Below are 20,024 nucleotides of genomic sequence, written 5' to 3'. Positions count from 1 at the left end.
CATCTTATGCCTCACCGGAAGAGGTGTGATATTAGGGTCCACAGTCTGAGGTCTTTATGGAAGAGAGAGTGGTCCTGGGTGAACCAACAATTAAGGTATAACTTACAGGAGGTAAAATAGGTAATTCCAGTTTTACTGATAGTTTTACCCTGAAAATTCTTTCTGTGAAGGCTTTATTGATCTTATTTGTATCAATCAAAAATAATGGGACATTAAAAATTATACCTGAAGGGCTTCCCTGGCCACCTAGTGATTAAGACTGCACTTCCATTCAGGGGCACAGGTTCCATCCCTGGTCGGGGAACTAAGATCCTATGTGTCTTTGGCAAAACAAAACAAAACATGGTTATCATTCTTGTTCCTTCAGGCAAGTGTTATACGTTGAGCCAAATGTCCAGCCAACTGTTCTTATTTATAAATAAATACATGTGTGTTTTTTAGGTTCACATTCAAAGGAAGCCCAGAAAGGAGGTCATTTTTACAGTGCAAAGCCTGAAATACACAGAGCAATGCAACGTGCAGATGAAGCCTTGAATAAAGACAAGATTAAGAGGCTTGAGTTGGCAGTGTGTGATGAGCCCTCAGAGCCAGAGGAGGAAGAAGAGACAGAGGTGGGACACTGCTAACAGGCAGTTGTTACTATTGTTGGGAAAATGTTAAAAAGTAGGGAGGGACGTATTAGAGTGGTAATTTCCTATTTATTTCAGTTCAGTTGCTCAGTCATATTCAACTCTTTGCAGCCCCGTGGACTGCAGCACACCAGGCATCCCTGTCCATCACCAACTGCCGGAGCTTGTGTGTGTATATATATATATACACACACACACACACAAATATATATAAATGTATTTTATTTGGTACTCATACACACATACTTTCTTACACCTCTGGTCATAGTCAATTACTTAGAATCCTCAGCAGTCTGGCACCCTTTTTTACTTAAGTTCTCAAGTCTGCCGGAAACACACATGCTTATACCCTTTTGGTAACCAGTATAGAGCGCTAGGGACAGTGAGGACATGGTGACAAAATTGATGGTGGTGTCTGATAGTAACCTTCTGTATGAGGGTGTGGAAATTATCCAGGTTTATGTTCTAATACTTTTTTTGTTGTACTTTAGATTGGTAAGAAAAGGTTGAAAGACAACCTTGGTTTCAAATATTAATGGTCACTTTGAGTGAATTAAATCTTAAATGAACAAATAGTTGGTATACTTAAACATTATTTTCTAATTTAGTAAATTAATGAGATGTGCTTAAACAGAGTCATCTATAAGCTGCTTGATTTTGTTCTATTCTATATGAGATAGGCATATAAAATACATATTTTAAGAGAAACTAGCCTTTTCTGTGGTGGTCCCAGTAGGTAAAAGACTGCACTCCCAGTGCTGGGGGCCTGGGTTCGATCCTCATCGGGAACTAAGAGCCCACATACAACAACTAAGCCCGCTTAGTGCAACTAAGAACGAGCGCAGCCAAAACAAAAAGAGAAAGAAATGTTTTTAATCTTATTTTTGAGGTTGAGACCAGGGATCATAACATTAATCGGATGTTTAGATCTGGGTGGTAATGACAAATCATTTAACCTTGTAACTACTTTACATATGAGGGAGGTCTATGAGAACTGAACGTGGCTTGCTGAAAAAAAATAGAGCTGGTTTGTGGAGGAGCAAGGACTAGAACTAGAATGATTACTATGTTTTTTTTTATAGTAAGGAATTTATAGAATGGTAAACTTTATATGTTCAACTGTAAGAGGAGAGATGACCCTGGAAGAAAGACAGCAAGTTTTTTCTACAGCTGTGACTGTTAACGAGGACATCACCTGTGGGTATTTTGTCATGTATGGCCATCCTTAGGACTTAATTAGTATTGAGTAAGAAAGAACTCTCATGACAGAATCACTTAATCCTGTATTGTGATATTTATATTAATTTTAGGTGAAACTGAAATTGCTATCTATTGAGAAAGAAAACAGTTTCTTATTTCTGGAGATGGGTTCTTCTCTTGATATATGAAGCTGCAGCATACTGAGAGATTCCCTAGCAATATTGTCATTTTTCCAAATTTTACTTTTATATTTTAAAATATTCCTTCTTTGCCTCTCAGGTAGGTGCCACTTACACATCAGATAAGAGTGAAGAGGAAAATGACATTGAGAGTGAAGAGGAAGTGAGGCCGAAGGTGCAAGGATCCAGACGAAGTAGCCGACAAATAAAAAAACGAAGGGTCATATCAGACTCTGAGAGTGACATTGGTGGCTCTGATGTGGAATTCAAGCCAGACACTAAGGAGGAAGCAAGCAGTGATGAAATAAGCAGTGGCATGGGGGACAGTGATAGTGAAGGCCTGGACACCCCTGTCAAAGTTGCTCCAAAGCGGAAGAGAATGGTAACTGGGAATGGTTCTCTCAAGAGGAAGAGTTCAAGAAAGGAAATGCCTTCAGCCACCAAACGAGCAACTGGCATTTCATCAGAAATCAAGAATACTTTGAGTGCTTTCTCTGTCCCTCAAAATCCTGAATCTCAAGCCCACATTAGTGGGGGATGTGATGACAGTAATCGCCCCACTGTCTGGTATCATGAAACTTTAGAGTGGCTTAAGGAGGAAAAGAGAAGAGATGTGCACAGGAGGCGGCCCGATCACCCAGATTTTGATGCATCCACACTCTATGTGCCCGAGGATTTCCTTAATTCCTGTACTCCTGGGATGAGGAAGTGGTGGCAAATTAAGTCTCAGAACTTTGATCTGGTCATATTTTATAAAGTGGGGAAGTTTTATGAGATGTACCACATGGATGCTCTTATTGGAGTCAGTGAACTAGGGCTGGTATTCATGAAAGGAAACTGGGCCCATTCTGGTTTCCCTGAAATTGCATTTGGCCGATACTCAGATTCCCTGGTCCAGAAGGGCTATAAAGTAGCGCGAGTAGAACAGACTGAGACCCCAGACATGATGGAGGCACGATGCCGAAAGATGGCACACACATCTAAGTATGACAGAGTGGTGATGAGGGAGATCTGTAGGGTCATTACCAAGGGGACACAGACCTACAGTGTGCTGGAGGGTGACCCCTCGGAGAATTACAGTAAGTACCTTCTCAGCCTCAAAGAGAAAGAAGAGGAGTCTTCTGGCCACACTCGCGTGTATGGAGTATGCTTTGTTGATACCTCACTAGGGAGGTTCTTCATAGGTCAGTTTTCAGACGATCGCCATTGTTCCAGGTTTAGGACTTTAGTGGCACACTATCCTCCAGTACAAGTCTTATTTGAGAAGGGAAATCTCTCAACAGAAACAAAGATGATTCTCAAGAGTTCATTATCCTCTTCTCTTCAGGAAGGTCTGATACCGGGCTCCCAGTTTTGGGATGCAGCCAAAACTTTGAGAACTCTCCTTGAAGAAGGATATTTTACGGACAAGTTAAATGAGGACGGTGGGGTGATGCTACCCCAGGTGCTTAAAGGTATGACTGCAGAGTCAGATTCTATTGGATTGACACCAGGAGAGAAGAGTGAATTGGCCCTCTCTGCTCTTGGTGGTTGTGTCTTCTACCTCAAAAAATGCCTTATTGATCAGGAGCTTTTATCAATGGCTAATTTTGAAGAATATGTTCCCTTGGATTCTGACATGGTCCATGCTACAAGACCTGGTGCTGTCTTTACTAAAGCCAATCAACGAATGGTGCTAGATGCTGTGACATTAAGCAACTTGGAGATTTTTCTGAATGGAACAAATGGTTCTACTGAAGGGACCTTGTTAGAGAAGATTGATACTTGCCATACTCCCTTTGGTAAACGGCTCTTAAAGCAGTGGCTTTGTGCCCCACTCTGTAACCCTCATGCGATCAATGATCGCCTGGATGCCATAGAGGACCTAATGGTTGTGCCTGACAAAATCTCTGAGGTTGTAGACCTTCTTAAGAAGCTTCCAGACCTTGAGAGACTACTGAGTAAAATTCATAATGTTGGGTCTCCCCTTAAGAGCCAGAACCACCCAGACAGCAGGGCTATAATGTATGAAGAAACCACATACAGCAAAAAAAAGATTATTGATTTTCTTTCTGCTCTGGAAGGATTCAAAGTAATATGTAAAGTTATAGGGGTTATGGAAGAGGTCATTGATGACTTTAAGTCTAAAATCCTCAAGCAGGTCCTTACTCTGCAGACAAAAAATCCTGAAGGGCGCTTTCCTGATTTGACTTCAGAACTGAACCGATGGGATACAGCCTTTGACCATGAAAAGGCTCGAAAGACTGGACTGATTACTCCCAAAGCAGGATTTGACTCTGATTATGACCAAGCTCTTGCTGACATAAGAGAAAATGAACAGAGCCTCCTGGAATACTTGGAGAAACAGCGCAGTCGAATTGGCTGTAGAACCATAGTTTACTGGGGAATTGGTAGGAATCGTTACCAGTTGGAAATTCCAGAGAATTTCATCACCCGTAATTTACCAGAAGAATATGAGTTGAAATCCACCAAAAAGGGTTGTAAACGATACTGGACCAAAACAATTGAGAAGAAGTTGGCTGATCTGATAAAAGCCGAAGAACGGAGAGACACATCATTAAAGGACTGCATGAGGCGACTATTCTATAACTTTGATAAAAATTACAAGGACTGGCAGGCTGCTGTGGAGTGCATCGCAGTTTTGGGTAAGGCTTTCAACAGGTTTGTTTCTAAAGCTTTAGTTAGTGATGCCCTGTGTGCCAGTTTTATATTGAAATTATAGTCCACTGGAAATTCCCTATTGACTCATAACCCTAAACTCAAATAACTGGTATATATTTTGATCAAATTCCAGTTGAATTTATAGTATTTGATAAATGTTGCTTTTTCAGCTATTTTTGAAAGGTGCATGGAACATTGTTTCCACTGCACTTTAAAAACATTTGGCGGCTCCAGGTCTTAGTTGTGGCACTTGTGATTGTTGCAGCAGCATGCAGGCTCTAGCTCCCTGACCAAGGATGAAACTTGTGCCCCCCCCCCCACCCCGACCCCAGCACTGGGGGCATTGGGAGCACGGAGCCTTAACCAGTGAACCACCAGGGAAGTCCCAAGCTACTTTGCTCTGTTAATTTAAAGCTGTCCCTTGAACTTTGTTTTACACTCTACACACGTTATTTGAAAAGATTTTAACCTTTACTTTTTCTCTTAGCCCAAGTTATCACACTTTCTTTTCTGAGTTTATTTCTTAAGAGCCCTGGTTTATGTATTTGTAATTATATAACCTCTTCAGTTTCATAAATAATTTCCTTTTTCTTTAAATTTCATGGCCAACTTATTTTGAAGCCTTTGCTTATTTTAGAGTTTTGAAGTTTTTTTTTTCCTTTGAGGGGTTTTTTTCTGTGTTTTGACAGTTTCTACTTTGAGGAGATAGATTTCTTAAGCTGAAACTAGATGTTATTTCTCATTTTAATAATGAAGTAATGAAGTACTGTAACAAAGACATGTAAAACAGTTAGACTGATGACTCATTTCCAGCTAATGAATCCATTAACAAAGCAGTTTGTATACTGTGCAGTTAGAAAAATGTCACTGGAGTATCTACTTACAGAAAAGAAATTTGCCTTGTCTAAAGTGGAACATGCTACCTCTATTAAAAAAGCATTTCTGAAAGAAATTGGGCCTTTGTTGGTTATCTCAAAAATGATGAAGCCTCACTTTTGTCCTCTCTTTACCAGATGTGTTATTGTGCCTGACTAACTACAGTCGAGGGGGTGATGGTCCTATGTGTCGTCCAATAATTCTGTTGCCAGAAGAAGATACTCCTCCCTTTCTAGACCTTAAAGGATCACGCCATCCCTGCATTACGAAGACTTTTTTTGGTGATGACTTTATTCCTAATGACATTCTAATAGGCTGTGAGGAAGAGGAGGAGGAAAATGGCAAAGCTTATTGTGTGCTTGTTACTGGACCAAATATGGGAGGGAAGTCTACACTTATGAGACAGGTAAAGTTACAAATGGTGGTGTTACAAAACTTTGAGTGAATTTATTACACATTTAAGCCATTGTTTCCCAAAAAGCTCATAATAGTCAGTCACTGACTTACTGGTAAGCAAAGGAATACTCCTTGAGTCATGAACTGTGTTCATTTCATCGGTCAAATATTTGCCTGATGTTAAAGGAAGTACTTCACTTAAGAAGGTGAAGTTCAGGCCATGATTTTTATGAGCGTTGACTTTGCATCCATTTCCTTTGAAGGTCAGATGTATTCATAATGAATGAAAATTACACAGATGTACATTTGTTCTCAAACTAGGTTCATTCTGGGAAACCTTAGAACCCACTGCACTTGTTCATACAGGAAAGCAAATATAATGCATGACCTTTAGTTAAGTGTTGGGAACTGCTTTTAAGGAAGACAGTCAATATATTTTCCTAACCTTTTGTCGGGTTGGCTAGTCACTGAGCTAAACATGATTTAGATTTAGGTTTAGAAAAAATGTAACAGAGACACTGGGCCCACTGGGCCCTTGACAAAAAATGTTTGCTGACCCTCTTATTCTACTGTACTGTATTATATACTTTGTACAAATTTGCTGACTGGAGAGGAGCAGTAGTGTAGTAATAGGTTTTTAACCTTTTCATTTTAAATCAAAATCATCTAGAGAGCACAACAAAAAAAGTACCTGGGAGCTGGGTGTATTCATCCTCTGAAATTGTTTGGTTTGCAATGGGTTCTAGACATCAGTGGTTTTAATCCTACTGTTCAGCCAGAGTTGAGAATCACTAGTGTAGTGGGTTAGTGTATATGTTCTGAGGTTTTAAAGCCAGTTAAGCCCTTGGCCTCACTTTTCCTGCAAAAAATTGTGAAGATTGTTTTTTTAAGAGTGCCTGACTTCTAGTTAATGTTCATTAGCTTGGCTTATTATGTCTTCTGGATATACATAGATATCTCTATCTCTTAATATCAGTCATAAAATACTTTTTCCTCCCTCATTCACAGGCTGGCCTATTAGCTATAATGGCCCAGATGGGCTGTTACGTACCAGCTGAAGTGTGTAGGCTCACACCAATTGATAGAGTGTTTACTAGACTTGGTGCCTCAGACAGAATAATGTCAGGTGAGTTATTTTTCTACCTAAGGCTCTGTTATTTGACAATTCATTATGCAAGTTTTACATACTAGAAGTAATCTTTTTGTAAAATTTAATCTTTAGTACCACTGGGTAGTTCATAAGATTCAAATGATACACCTATTTCTGCTGTTAAAAGGATTTTCATTTTGATCACTTTTTTTTTTAAGGTGAAAGTACATTTTTTGTTGAATTGAGTGAAACTGCCAGTATACTTACACATGCAACAGCACACTCTCTGGTGCTTGTGGATGAATTAGGTAAGACATTAAAATTTCTAAAACATTAGTACAAATAATTATTTTTCTGGAAAATGGTCTGAGGGACACATTTCTTAAAGAATATGAATATACCCACCTTTGTCCATAGACTCCACAGTTGGCACTAAGGTGGCAATTTCTAAATCCTGTTCGAATTTAAATTATAATACAGGAATAATTGGATAATAAGGCTAAAGTGAACTAAAAGGTTTCTGAAGCATAGTGGCACTTGAATAGTATTCCTGAACTCTTTAAGGGCTGACAAGCAGGCGTACTTCAGCTAGAGAGGGCCTCTTTACAGAGTGCTTTTGGATGTACTAAGCTGAAATTCTAAGGCCTGTGCTTCTGGACTGTAATATGGCAGACTGTATAATATACAGTTCATGTATATTTTCACAGGAAGAGGCACCGCAACATTCGATGGGACAGCAATAGCAAACGCAGTTGTCAAAGAGCTTGCTGAGAATATAAAGTGCCGTACATTGTTTTCTACCCACTATCATTCATTAGTTGAAGATTATTCTCAAAATATTGCAGTGCGCCTAGGACACATGGTATGTATAAATTGTTTATTCAGAAATTGTGTCAAGTTTTTGAATGGGTCCTTCCATTGCCAGCATGTAACTTTTCTTTTTTAGGCATGCATGGTAGAAAATGAATGTGAAGATCCCAGCCAGGAGACTATTACCTTCCTCTACAAATTCATTAAAGGAGCCTGTCCTAAAAGCTATGGCTTTAATGCAGCAAGGCTTGCTAATCTTCCAGAGGAGGTTATTCAAAAGGGACATAGAAAAGCAAGAGAATTTGAGAAGATGACTCAGTCACTGCGATTATTTCGGTAACTGTAATTGGATATAACTTTACCACGGGGTTTCGAAAACAGTAAAGGGGTGGATGGTGCACTGTGAAAAATGCAAACTAACTTTTTTTTTTTTTAAATTTTAAGGGAGGTTTGTCTGGCTAGTGAAAGGTCTACTGTGGATGCTGATGCTGTCCATAAGTTGCTGACTTTGATTGAGGAATTATAGACTACATTGGAAGCTTTGAGTTCACTTTTGACAAAGGTGGTAAATTCAGACAACATTATGATCTAATAAACTTTATTTTTTAAAAATGACCATTTTTCCATTTTCTTTCTAGGAAATTAAACCCTTTTAATTCTTATCTACCTTCTACATAATGGTTATTGAATACTCCACAATATATTAAGTCTAGATGTTATGGTACATGCATACACTTTCAGGCTGTTTATACCCACTGTCACCAATACACATAAATGGGGGGGGGGCTATGAAACTGTATAGGGCTGTATATATACTTGTCTCAGCTTAATGCGGGAAATTGTTTTAATTTCCAGCAATTTGTCTAAACTGTTCAAAAAAAAACTATGAACAGAGTTCAAATACAGGACTGTTTTGAAGAGACTTTCTAAAGTGTACTTTTAAAACATAGTAGTTTTTACCTTTCACAAAACTGAGTTACAAGAATACTTTTGTTTTACAGTGCATCCCTTCCTAGGAAGTCTCATTAAAACACTCTTTCTAGGGGTGATTTTGAATGCTGCACAGGGAAGGGAAGGAAATAATAGTCTTAACTTTTCTTAAAGGATACCAGAAACATTGCTGGATATAATTTAAGATTAGTGTTTTCTCTTTCATAGAAAGAACGTACATACTGGGACATGAGTACAGTTACAGCAAGTCTAGGTGTGCTAACAAAACAGGGCACATTCAAGTACAATAAGATTTTGCTTGAAATTAAAAACAAACTACATGAGATTAAAGCATTAAAATCATATTTCTCAATCTGAATACATGTTAAAAAAAATCAAAAGAAACGCAGAAGTGCTAGCTCACATTTTTACCATATTACAAAAGCAATTGGTACCCACGTCCATAAAAGCAGCAACAAAGCTGCTTGTCTAGTGAAGAGTAGTACTACTGCAAGTTGGACTGCATTCAATGCTAGTTGTAAAAACACCAGCTTTTTTTTCAGAAGTTGGTATCTGTACAAAATTGAAGCTTATTTTCTTCACTTCTGTCCCTTCAAAAGTCTTTACACAGTAATGCTAAAACACCCAGCTTTGAGATCCTGAGTCAATATATTGCCACTTTCTTTTTGGTAGCTTGAGCTTCATAGTGTCAACTGACCTTGTGTATCCATTTTTAATACAGTCTCTTCCTGTAGCATGGGCAAATATTTTAAATCTTCAAAAAAAAAAAAAACAAAACAAAACAAAACCAAAAACGTTTTAAGTTATGATGTTAGAATGGCAGGACTTTTTCTTTAGGGAAGGTATTCAGTTGTGCTGCAATGTATTAGATTCTATAGGTGGAGCAGAGTCATATAGTGTATCTGTATCATGTGTAGGCTCACCAGCTAACGTACAAGGATTAGACAGTGTTCCAGCACCACAGTCACAGAAAAACCTAAAACAAAATATGAAAACCCAAAGATTAGGAAAGTAAGGAGAGGAAAATAATTGAGTGATATAGCAAGTGTGCTACATACATACCTATCATGTCTAATAAATTCTACATCATGTCCCTGATGGCACTTCTTAATGCAGTTCACACATATGGCATTTCGATCTGTGGTGTTACAAGTGTGACATCTAAAAAACAGAAGCTTACATTATTTTCCTCAATCATATTCAGAATACTGCAATCTGTTATATATTACCCTACGACCTTTGGCTTTTAAGAGGACCAAAAGTTTTGTGGTTCTAGTCTATTTCTGAAAAGAGACTTCAATGGACTATAACAATTTCCTATTTTGTGTCTCCCAAGGAAAACAAGTAGCTACCTTTATTGAGTCAATATGGGGGAGAGGAGAATTAAAACCACTCATGGTAGCTAGGATATAAAGGAATACTTAATGACAGTCCAGGAAAACAGTATAAATGTTTTGCATTTTCAGTGGTATCTATAGTTGTACAGTACTACATTTTCCCACATTTTATGGTCTCAAACAAAGGATCCTCCAAGAAGACTGATCACAGAACTTAATGTGGACAGCTAATAATTTTCAGTTAAATTCTATTAGCAAATACCCAGTTTACTTTCTTTTAGCTCATACACTTAAGGGAAAGCTAAAAATGTTCGAGTTCTTGTCAGTTAAGGAGAGAAAACCTTAGTATCTTTTTTTAAGACAAATAACAAATATACCTGTAGAAATCATGCATGGGATAGCTGGTATAACTTGATATTTTATATAAACACTGGCCTCTACTAACAGCCTTTTCTATGGCGTCTTGATTGTTCATTATTTTGTTATCTGTAATAAAAGAAAAAATAAGCAATATTCTATAGTATAAAGACTTTAAAATACAGTTTAAGAGCTTTAAAAGAGACTAATCAATGAACTAAAAAAAAAAACCTGCCATAGAAATGAGTTTTCCTTGTACTCCCAACTATTTAGAATAAGTTGAAACAAAACAAAACTTTCAAAATACATCTCTTGAGTTGCTGGTTAACTACTGTACAGTGACAGGAATTAAATTATTGGATAGCAATGACTTCTGATTATCTTCTCATGGTATATTTAGTGCACTTATAGGCAGAACACAAGATTCCAACATACCTTTCATTGTCACATTAACACCAGATGCTAAAAATAAGCCTCCAAATCGGTTGTTAAAAATTTGATTGCCTTCTAGTGTTGCAGTTGCATGATTTGTAATTTCAATACCTGAAGCAAAATTTACAAACAGCAGATGCATCACTTTATATAGTTTCTTAAAAGAAACCTGAAATATAGCAAATGTAGTAAACTAGTTCTTTTATATAAAAAGTATGTTAAATATAGAAACTGTATATTAATTCCTAACATCTAAAGAAAAAATGGAAGCTTATTTGAATCACTTAGTTCTCTATCCCTGCTAAGGAAGGAATAATACAGATGGTTCATACTTTATTGATAATGATATTATTTTAAAATTTCTCTCCAACTAAGAAGATAGGACCCAGAAATATGTGTAGGCAGGAGCTAGATGGTTATTTAGAATTAAGAGAAATTGTCTTTACTGGCAAAAAGTTGAAATATATGCATAATACTTGAATTTTACTTACCAATATCTTTAAAAAACATTATTTGTGAGGTCAGAGGGCTTGCATTTTATCTTTATTCCTAATGGTAGCCAGTATTACTCTATCCAATTAATGATTCTTAATTACTACTGAACTACAGGAACAACTACTGTAAGTTTGGCTTAGAGTAGAAGAATCCAAAACTTGGACTGTGTGAGCTCAGTCACTAAGTCATATCCAACTCTGCAACTCTGTGGACTGAATCCAAAACTTGGATTAGGTACTCTTAAAAGCAATTGTAAACAAGCATTCGGCCGACTTCCACAGCACACTGCACACCTTTAGTTATTAAGAAATGATATACCAAGAATCAATTTAATGTACAGCAAACAAGCTACAGGTCACAGAAGAAAATACAAACCTGCAGCAAATCCATCAAATATTCTGTTTTTCCTCAAGACTGGATGACTATTAGTGCTGATTAGAACACCTGCTTGAGCATTCCTGAAAATATCATTTTCTTCAAGGAGACCTATAATGAAATATTTCCCCAGGTTAGGGCTAATCCACATAGCAAATTTTACTGTCTTTTTGGTGGTATTTAGGTTTTCTTTTAGTTTTTTATTAACTGGACTATAAAATTCATAGCACTAATTTTTCAACTGAAAGTTTGTTTAGTAATTCACAAATATTTAAGTAAATTTAAGCAAAAATTTTAAAATTAGCAGATAAGCATTCTAACCAATAAACTGGAAGTCCCATGGTTGCAAGGACCATGTATAGCTTACCACTGCATCCACAGTGCCAAGGCACAAGGCATAAAGCTGATTCTTACTAACACTGCTGAATTAATTCCTCTGAAGTATTTTTAAGATCTCTGCATTCTCCATGCTTTAGATTCAAGCCCCAATTCTTTCTGGTCACTATCAGCATTCCTTGGTCAGTTTCTTTACTTTGGTCTCTCTTCTGCTATTGTTTCCCCAAGTTCCCTACAACTCTATCATATCCCTTTATCAGTATAAAAAACTTACAGAATAAAGTTTAAAATTTAACTTGCTGTTTACAGTCTTTCAAAATATTCCCCCAACCTACCCCTCTTGTTTCACTACATTACTTACACTATGAATATACTATACATTTTTATCTCTATTGCCTTTGATTTATATTATTTCCTCTTTCTGCAGTGTCTTCCCATAGTCTGTCTTCTTAATGTCACTTCCTCTGGGAGGTTTTTGGTTTTCCTCTATCAAATTATCTCTCTTCTGGGATGATAACGATGATTAAGAGTAGACTGAGGAATCAGACTTCATGCCTTCAAATACTGACTTAACCACTTCCAAACTCTGGGCAAATTACTTCTCTTTATTTCAATTTCCTTATCAGTAAAACAGGCATAATAGCACCTACCACAATAGGGTTATTATGAGGATTAGTTAATACATGTAAAAGTACACAGTACTAAATAAGTATTAACATGACTCCTATAAAACCTACTTATGTACACTGAATCATATTTAGTTATGTACTAGTGTTTCTCTGCTCCCTGAAGACATGAAATGCTTTTATTTCTGTACACATCTGACCTATCTGTAATTGTTAAGTATTAACCTATAAATTCCTTTTCTCCTAGAAAAGACTATTCCAAGTGTGTGAGTGCATGCGTGCTGTCACTTCAGTTGTGTCCGATTCTTTGTGACCCCATGGACTGTAGCCCACCAGGCTCCTCTGTCCATGGGATTCTCCAGGCAAGAATACTGCAGTGGGTTGCCATGCCCTCCTCCAGGGGATCTTCTCGACCCATGTATCAAACATGCATCTCCTCAACTCTTGCACTGCAGGTGGATTCTTCATACCACTGAGCCACAAGAGAAGCCTGACTATTTCAAGACCCTACCTCTAATCTTGCAGATGTCCACTATAGGCTCCTCAAGTACTATTGCTAAGGTCTAGTCCAAACTACTGCATACATACGAAGCCTTTTCATTATACTGCATATATGAAAACAAAGCCTTTAATGATTTCGGCCCTGCCTCCTTTCCAGCCTCAACTTTCAGAATCTCTTGCCTTACTAAACCACTGTTTCCTTTTAGACTGTTGTTTACAATGTGCTACTCCATTAGACTATAAGCTTTCTGAATGTTTTATATTTGTTTTATATTTCTGTTTTATATTCACCATTTTATCTTCAGTATCTGTATCACAGTGTTAGGCACAGGTATGTTCAATTAGTAAGTATGCTACTGCTAAGTCGCTTCAGTCATGTCCCACTGTGCGACCCCAGAGACGGCAGCCCACCAGGCTCCTCCGTCCCTGGCAAGATTCTCCAGGCAAGAACACTGGAGTGGGTTGCCATTTCCTTCTCCAATGCATGAAAGTGAAAAGTGAAAGTGAAGTTGCTCAGCCATGTCTGACTCCTAGCGACCCCATGGACTGCAGCCCACCAGGCTCCTCCATCCATGGCATTCTCCAGGCAAGAGTACTAGAGTGGGGTGCCATCGCCTTCTCCGAATTAGTAAGTATATACTAGAACAAATGAAAGAGTGAAATAACTACGTTCTATACCAGAATGGCCTTCAAACCCCTAACCCCTCATCTTACCAGTAAATACTCATTTTTCTAAGACACAGCTCAAGAGTGCTTTTACTCCAGAACCTTTTCCAACACCTTACAAATAAAACCAACAATTCTGTACTGTGTTTTCTCATTGTATCTTATAAAGAATCCTATCAGAGGATTATGTCATTTACTGAACTACTAGATTATAAGCTTCTTGAGAGTCTATGTCATTAATGGAATCATGTTGCTTGCTGGTAGCAATAAATTTTGTTGATTAAGTCTTGCTATGTTAGAGTAATTACTAGCTAATCTTCTATACAAGGTATGTTTGATGTTGGGTTACTGATACTTCAGGAATGGTGATAATTTGCATTCGATAGTCTCTATGAACAAAATAAACTGGCAAGAGGCAGGGACTGTAAGCTTTTGCCTCAATGCAAAGTTGATTTGACCTTTATGGATACCAAACTGAGCACATCTTGGCTTTAATAATTCAATTCTCTAACAAAGATGGTTGTGAACAGGTACAAATAAGCAATACTTACTGACTACAGACATTTTTATATATTTACAGACCAATTAATTTTTCACAGCTAGTTCTATAACTTGACTTTAAAGTTTATTATAATCATATCACTATTCTGGATAATAAAAAGTCCAGAGAGGGGGTGTAAACAAATTCTGCTACCTTAAAAAAGCCTTACTAAAAAAAGCCTTAAAAAAGTGGCACAAAGTAGCTATAACAGGAGAAGAAAAATTCTGCAAACATGTCTCCTTTAACTCTAGGCACTAACCTCCTAAGCCATCTCAAGATTTAATAAGGAAAGACCATGATTCCCTTACAATGACATTAACTGGCAATGTCATTGATCATTAAAGATATGGAAGAATAATGGAAAACTGGGTTTTTAACTAATGCAAATTTAACAACAATACCTCGACCCCCATTAAATATACAGATGCCACCATCTCTTCCATCATGGATTTTATTTCTTCTTAGTGTAGGATTACTGTCTGTCTTAATCCAGACTCCAGCCATTGCATTGTCAAATATTTCATTGTCTTCTATACAGCCTAGACCTATAAATGGAAAAATTTAGGTTATGTTATTTAGAAAGTGTATTTCTAAAGATAATATCACTGAAAAAAAAAAAAAGGTAAAAGATTAAACATACCAGAATTATAAACTAGAATTCCACCATTCTGTCCTCCCCAGATTTTGTTGCGCCTAATTTTGGGGTTGCTTCCAGTCCTATGGATAGAATAGAAAGTAATACTATCTCATTGCTTCTGCTCCCACATCCCATGTTAACAGTGGGTTTTAAACCCACAATAATCACTGTAAGAATTAACGACATAATTAAACATCACCTTCAAGATACTCTGAGAAGTCTGTCAGTGAGGAAACGGGGTTAATTTTGTGTAATTCTATCTTCCCACAGAACAGACTTAGCTATAGATTATTACTATAGAGTCTCCTAATATGTAAACTAAACTGAGGAGGTTAGATTAAGCAACATTTATTATTATATGCTCCCCTCAATATGTAAAATAAAATACGATCAGGAGTACTACAATTCCAAAAACTGGTAAAATACAAGAAAGGAGGATTTAAAGCCTATTAATTTTGCAGAATGAGCATAAAAACAGAAGCTCCCATTTAATAAGTACCTACGACATGTAGGTACCTTACGGTATTTTTACATAGCTTTCCACTCTCCAAGTATGACAGAGTACACTGATAGCTGATAAGGACTGTCATACTGGATGACGCAACAGTGGAAATGAGCTCTTACGGCATATGTGTCATTCAGCCAAAACTTACACACAACTTAAGCCAAGAGTATGATAGAATATGAACACATGTACAAAAGGAGGAATAAATATTGAGCATTTAGTAACTAGGTAATTTTTTCTATTTACCCTACACACTCACAATTCCCTCCCCGAAGAAAGCCAAATGTGAAAACATTTACCTTATCTGAACCCCTGAATACATATGATTATAAATATCATTGTCCTCTAGTACTCCATGTCCATTGTCATAAAAATAAACACCAACCTAAAATTAATAAAGAATTTTTTCAAATTAAAAAAATGTGTTTATAAGATAATAATTTCCCATACTAAGTCAAACATAACCTTACCTGCTTGCCACTGTGTATCCTATTTCTTCTCAGTACTGGAGTGCTGCCAGTTGTCACCCAGACTCCGGCCAGAGTATTACTATAGACTTCATTCTCTTCTATTACGCCTTGTCCTTTCTCATGCTAAATAAAAGTTATTGACTATAATATGCATCTTGTATAAGCCAAGTAATTTACAGTACAGTCTACCTTTTGAGACAAATTATGACCAGAAAAAAAGAGCTAAGTGGTAACATTCTCTTACCTAGTCTTTACCTGAGTTTAAGCTCAAAGGTTTTATACTGTCCTTTGTGTATTTTTGTATTTTTAAATCTATTATGGTAAGAATAGCAGCACTGGATTTTCTTATCTCATTCTAAGATACAAAACAAACCAAAGTTCTCTCACGTAAGAAGTTAATAATTATTTCAACCTATCACTGGTTCAAAACAAGGTTCAGGTTACTAACATTTTTATTTTCAGTAGAAGATTTAAGACATGAACATTTCTAGAACTAGGAATAAAAATTAGACTCACACCTGGCATCACACAAGGACCTTTCTGAAATTCTCTACATTTTCTTACTTGAATAACAGTGTCAGATACTATGATGACAGAAGACACAGGACTAATACGCTAATACATAGGTTTTTAAATTCTGTATGATGCTTAATTATGTTTCAACATCATGTCAAATGTCTGGCTTTTACAGAAGATAAAAATATTCAAGTCTAGCATTATTAATACTCAGTGATATTATGATTTTAATTAATACTTTTGGAAAATCTTAGAGACTCATACAGTAATCACACTGGCCAAATTCTAGCGTAACAAGTATAACTCAGACTGCCAACCATTTATTGTATGCGTTCAGCCCATACTGCCATTATAATTAGATATTTCAATAAAAAGGTGTTATCTCCTATGCTTAAATTTAGTCAGTTGACAAAATTATACAGAGCACTACACACAAAATATTAAGTCATTCATACACTGGGAGAGAGAAAAAGTTGAATATGGCCTACTTAAAGGTAGACATAATTTTGTATTCTCTTTTCTACCCCAACTTTGATTCATGAAGTTCTAGAACTGTATTTATTAACTGTATTTATTAACTTACCACATAAATTCCACCATGCTGGCCATCATGAATTTTGTTATGTCGAACAATTGGACAACTGTTTGTCCTAATCTGAATTCCTGCTAATGCATTGCCTATTTAAAAATAAAAGTTACAATATCAACATATGGAGCCTAATGGAACATAGTAAGAGCACAATTCTGTGAAATATGTCATATTCAGAAAGATACTTATGATCCATGAAGATTTCAGGACAAAACTAAGGAAACTAGGAGTGTAAGAAGATGCAGAACAACTGTAGGCAGTCTAAGAATAGTGGTTAAGACCAGAGATGCTGGAGTCAGGCTGTTAAGTTTTGACTCCCAGGAATTTGACTTAGTTCCTGTGTGACTTTAAGTTGCTTAAACCTCCTTGTACCTTTGTTTCCTGACCAGTAAGTGGGGGAATATTTAATACTGCCTACTTCACAGGGTTGATGTAAATATTATATGACTTAATTCAAGTAAGGTACTCAAAAAAGTACCTAGCAATGAGTAAAATTATGTGTATTATCCAGTAAGTATTAGCAAAAGAGGACACCCAGGAACATATCACTGTCTAGCACACAGATACCTAATAATTGTTTGCTGAATTAATACCTCAAAAGTTTTACTGAGGAGTATTTTCCCTTTCTAATTAGTACCAAAGTGTATAAAACTACCACAGAAATTGCTAAACAATGGAATGAATCTAAGGGAACTGCAGACACTCTGTGAGAATAGGGTCTTACTTTTATTTTCATCCCTAGTATGTAGAACAGTGCCTAATACATATCTACTATGTATTAGGTAAATGTTTGTTAAGTGAATAAATGCCACAGAATAATCTTTATTGAGAATTTAAAGAATCTAGATCAGTTCTCCTGTTCAGAAGGTTTCAAAATGGTCCCTTTACTAATGAAAGGAACACAGGCCAGGCTCTAAAATTTTACAGAACAAAATATATTTACCATAAATGTCATTTCCTTCGATAAGGCCTCGTCCATCACCGAAGATGTAAACTCCACCTTGATTTCCATTAAATATAGAATTCCCCCTATAATCATGTGGGGAAATAAAAAACACAAAAGAATCTATTCAGAAAAGCTTGCTTATTTTATTAAAAGCCCAGCCATGTTCATGTGACCTTAGAAAATTATTTAACTTCTATGAGCCTCAGCTTCCTAATTTATGAAATGAGGAACTACATGATTTCCCTTCAATTCTAAGACTTAAAGCTTTGGAAAAGCCATTCAGTATTTGAGATGCTGGCACCCCACTCCAGTACTCTTGCCTGGAGAATCCCAGGGACTGGGGAGCCTGGTGGGCTGCCATCTATGGGGTCACACAGAATCGGGCACGACTGAAGTGACTTAGCAGTAGCAGCATTCTTAAAAATTCCCCTCAAAAGTGCTAATTCAGGGAACTCCCAGACAGTCCAATGGTTAGGACCCTCCACTTCCACTTCAGAGGGCCCAGGTCTGATCTCTGGTCAGAGAACTAGGATCCCACAAGAAGCGAGGTCAAAGGAAACAAAAACAAAACTTATTAATATTTACAAAAAAAGGGGCTAATCCATTTAAAAGAACTTTTCTTAGCTCATCTATAAGCATTTGTTGAATAGTAATTAAGATGGGAATCACATAATCAACTTTCATAAAGCCAGTGGAAAACAATTTTACAGAAATAATTCATGGTCATTGATTTAATTATAATAGTTCTGTTTTACAGTCTTCAGTTCAATTCAGTTCAGTTCCTCAGTCGTGTCCGACTCTGCGACCCCATGAATCGTAGCACACCAGGCCTCCCTGTCCATCACCAACTCCCGGAGTTCACTCAGACTCACGTCCATCGAGTCCGTGATGGACCCAGCCATCTCATCCTCGGTCGTCCCCTTCTCCTCCTGCCCCCAATCCCTCCCAGCACCAGTCTTTTCCAATGAGCCAACTCTTCACATGAGATGGCCAAAGTACTGGAGTTTCAGCTTTAGCATCATTCCTTCCAAAGAAATCTCAGGGTTGATCTCCTTTAGGGTGGCCTGGTTGGATCTCCTTGCAGTCCAAGGGACTCTCAAGAGTCTTCTCCAACACCACAGTTCAAATGCATCAATTCTTTGGCGCTCAGCTTTCTTCACAGTCCAACTCTCACATCCATACATGACTACTGGAAAAACCAGAGCCTTGACTCAACGGACCTTAGTCAGCAAAGTAATGTCTCTGTTTTTGAATATGCTATCTAGGTTGGTCATAACTTTCCTTCCAAGGAGTGTCTTTTAATTTCATGGCTGCAGTCACCATCTGCACTGATTTTGGAGCCCAAAAAAATGAGGTCTGACATTGTTTCCACTGTTTCTCCATCTAGTTCCCATGAAGTAATGGGACCAGATGCCATGATCTTCATTTTCTGAATGTTGAACTTTAAGCCAATTTTTTCACTCTCCTCTTTCACTTTCATCAAGAGGCTTTGTAGTTCCTCTTCACTTTCTGCCATAAAGGTGGTGTCATCTACATATCTGAGGTTACTGATATTTCTCCCGGCAATCTTGATTCCAGCTTGTGCTTCTTCCAGCCCAGCATTTCTCATGATGTACTCTGCACAGAAGTTAAATAAGCAAGGTGACAATATACAGCCTTGACATACTCCTTTTCCTATTTGGAACGAGTCTGTCGTTTCATGTTCCATTCGAACTGTTGCTTCCTGACCTGCATATAGGTTTCTCAAGAGGCAGGTCAGGTGGTCTGTATTCCCATCTCTTTCAGAATTTTCCAGTTTATTGTGATCCACACAGTCAAAGGCTTTGGCATAGTCAATAAAGCAGAAATATATGTTTTTCTGGGAACTCTCTTGCTTTTTCGATGATCCAGTGGATGTTGGCAA

General features: G+C 37.3%; 2 protein-coding genes across 6 annotated transcripts in view; one reads left to right on the top strand and one right to left on the bottom strand.

The window, feature by feature from the left end:
* The window catches only part of MSH6 (mutS homolog 6), a 103,362-nt gene extending 94,906 nt beyond the window's left edge, over positions 1 to 8,456 (top strand). For 3 of the 4 annotated variants that reach the window (XM_060412203.1, XM_060412202.1, XM_012171943.4), the window contains 8 exons: positions 442 to 611; positions 2,109 to 4,653; positions 5,683 to 5,951; positions 6,950 to 7,067; positions 7,250 to 7,339; positions 7,739 to 7,893; positions 7,978 to 8,177; positions 8,286 to 8,456. In XM_060412203.1, coding sequence (XP_060268186.1) covers positions 442 to 611; positions 2,109 to 4,653; positions 5,683 to 5,951; positions 6,950 to 7,067; positions 7,250 to 7,339; positions 7,739 to 7,893; positions 7,978 to 8,177; positions 8,286 to 8,367 — 3,629 coding nt within the window. In that variant the 3' untranslated portion in view covers positions 8,368 to 8,456. Of the gene's footprint in view, positions 1 to 441; positions 612 to 2,108; positions 4,654 to 5,682; positions 5,952 to 6,949; positions 7,068 to 7,249; positions 7,340 to 7,738; positions 7,894 to 7,977; positions 8,178 to 8,285 lie in introns of those variants that run through there. The other variant, XM_060412204.1, reaches the window with a different exon arrangement.
* Positions 8,423 to 20,024, bottom strand: part of FBXO11 (F-box protein 11) — a 110,711-nt gene continuing 99,109 nt past the window's right edge. For both annotated transcript variants that reach the window (XM_027966867.3, XM_042246209.2), the window contains exons 13-23: positions 18,119 to 18,204; positions 17,170 to 17,264; positions 16,071 to 16,193; positions 15,900 to 15,985; positions 15,099 to 15,175; positions 14,860 to 15,003; positions 11,789 to 11,899; positions 10,922 to 11,029; positions 10,507 to 10,615; positions 9,855 to 9,953; positions 8,423 to 9,768 (exon numbers count right to left, since the gene is read on the bottom strand). In XM_027966867.3, coding sequence (XP_027822668.2) covers positions 9,639 to 9,768; positions 9,855 to 9,953; positions 10,507 to 10,615; positions 10,922 to 11,029; positions 11,789 to 11,899; positions 14,860 to 15,003; positions 15,099 to 15,175; positions 15,900 to 15,985; positions 16,071 to 16,193; positions 17,170 to 17,264; positions 18,119 to 18,204 — 1,168 coding nt within the window. In that variant the 3' untranslated portion in view covers positions 8,423 to 9,638. The remainder of the gene's footprint in view (positions 9,769 to 9,854; positions 9,954 to 10,506; positions 10,616 to 10,921; positions 11,030 to 11,788; positions 11,900 to 14,859; positions 15,004 to 15,098; positions 15,176 to 15,899; positions 15,986 to 16,070; positions 16,194 to 17,169; positions 17,265 to 18,118; positions 18,205 to 20,024) is intronic.

The sequence above is a fragment of the Ovis aries genome, chromosome 3, assembly GCF_016772045.2.
Source record: "Ovis aries strain OAR_USU_Benz2616 breed Rambouillet chromosome 3, ARS-UI_Ramb_v3.0, whole genome shotgun sequence".
NCBI classification, from domain to species: Eukaryota; Metazoa; Chordata; class Mammalia; order Artiodactyla; family Bovidae; genus Ovis; species Ovis aries.
Note: the sequence above shows the minus strand (reverse complement) of the source record. Positions and strands in the feature narration are given on the sequence as shown.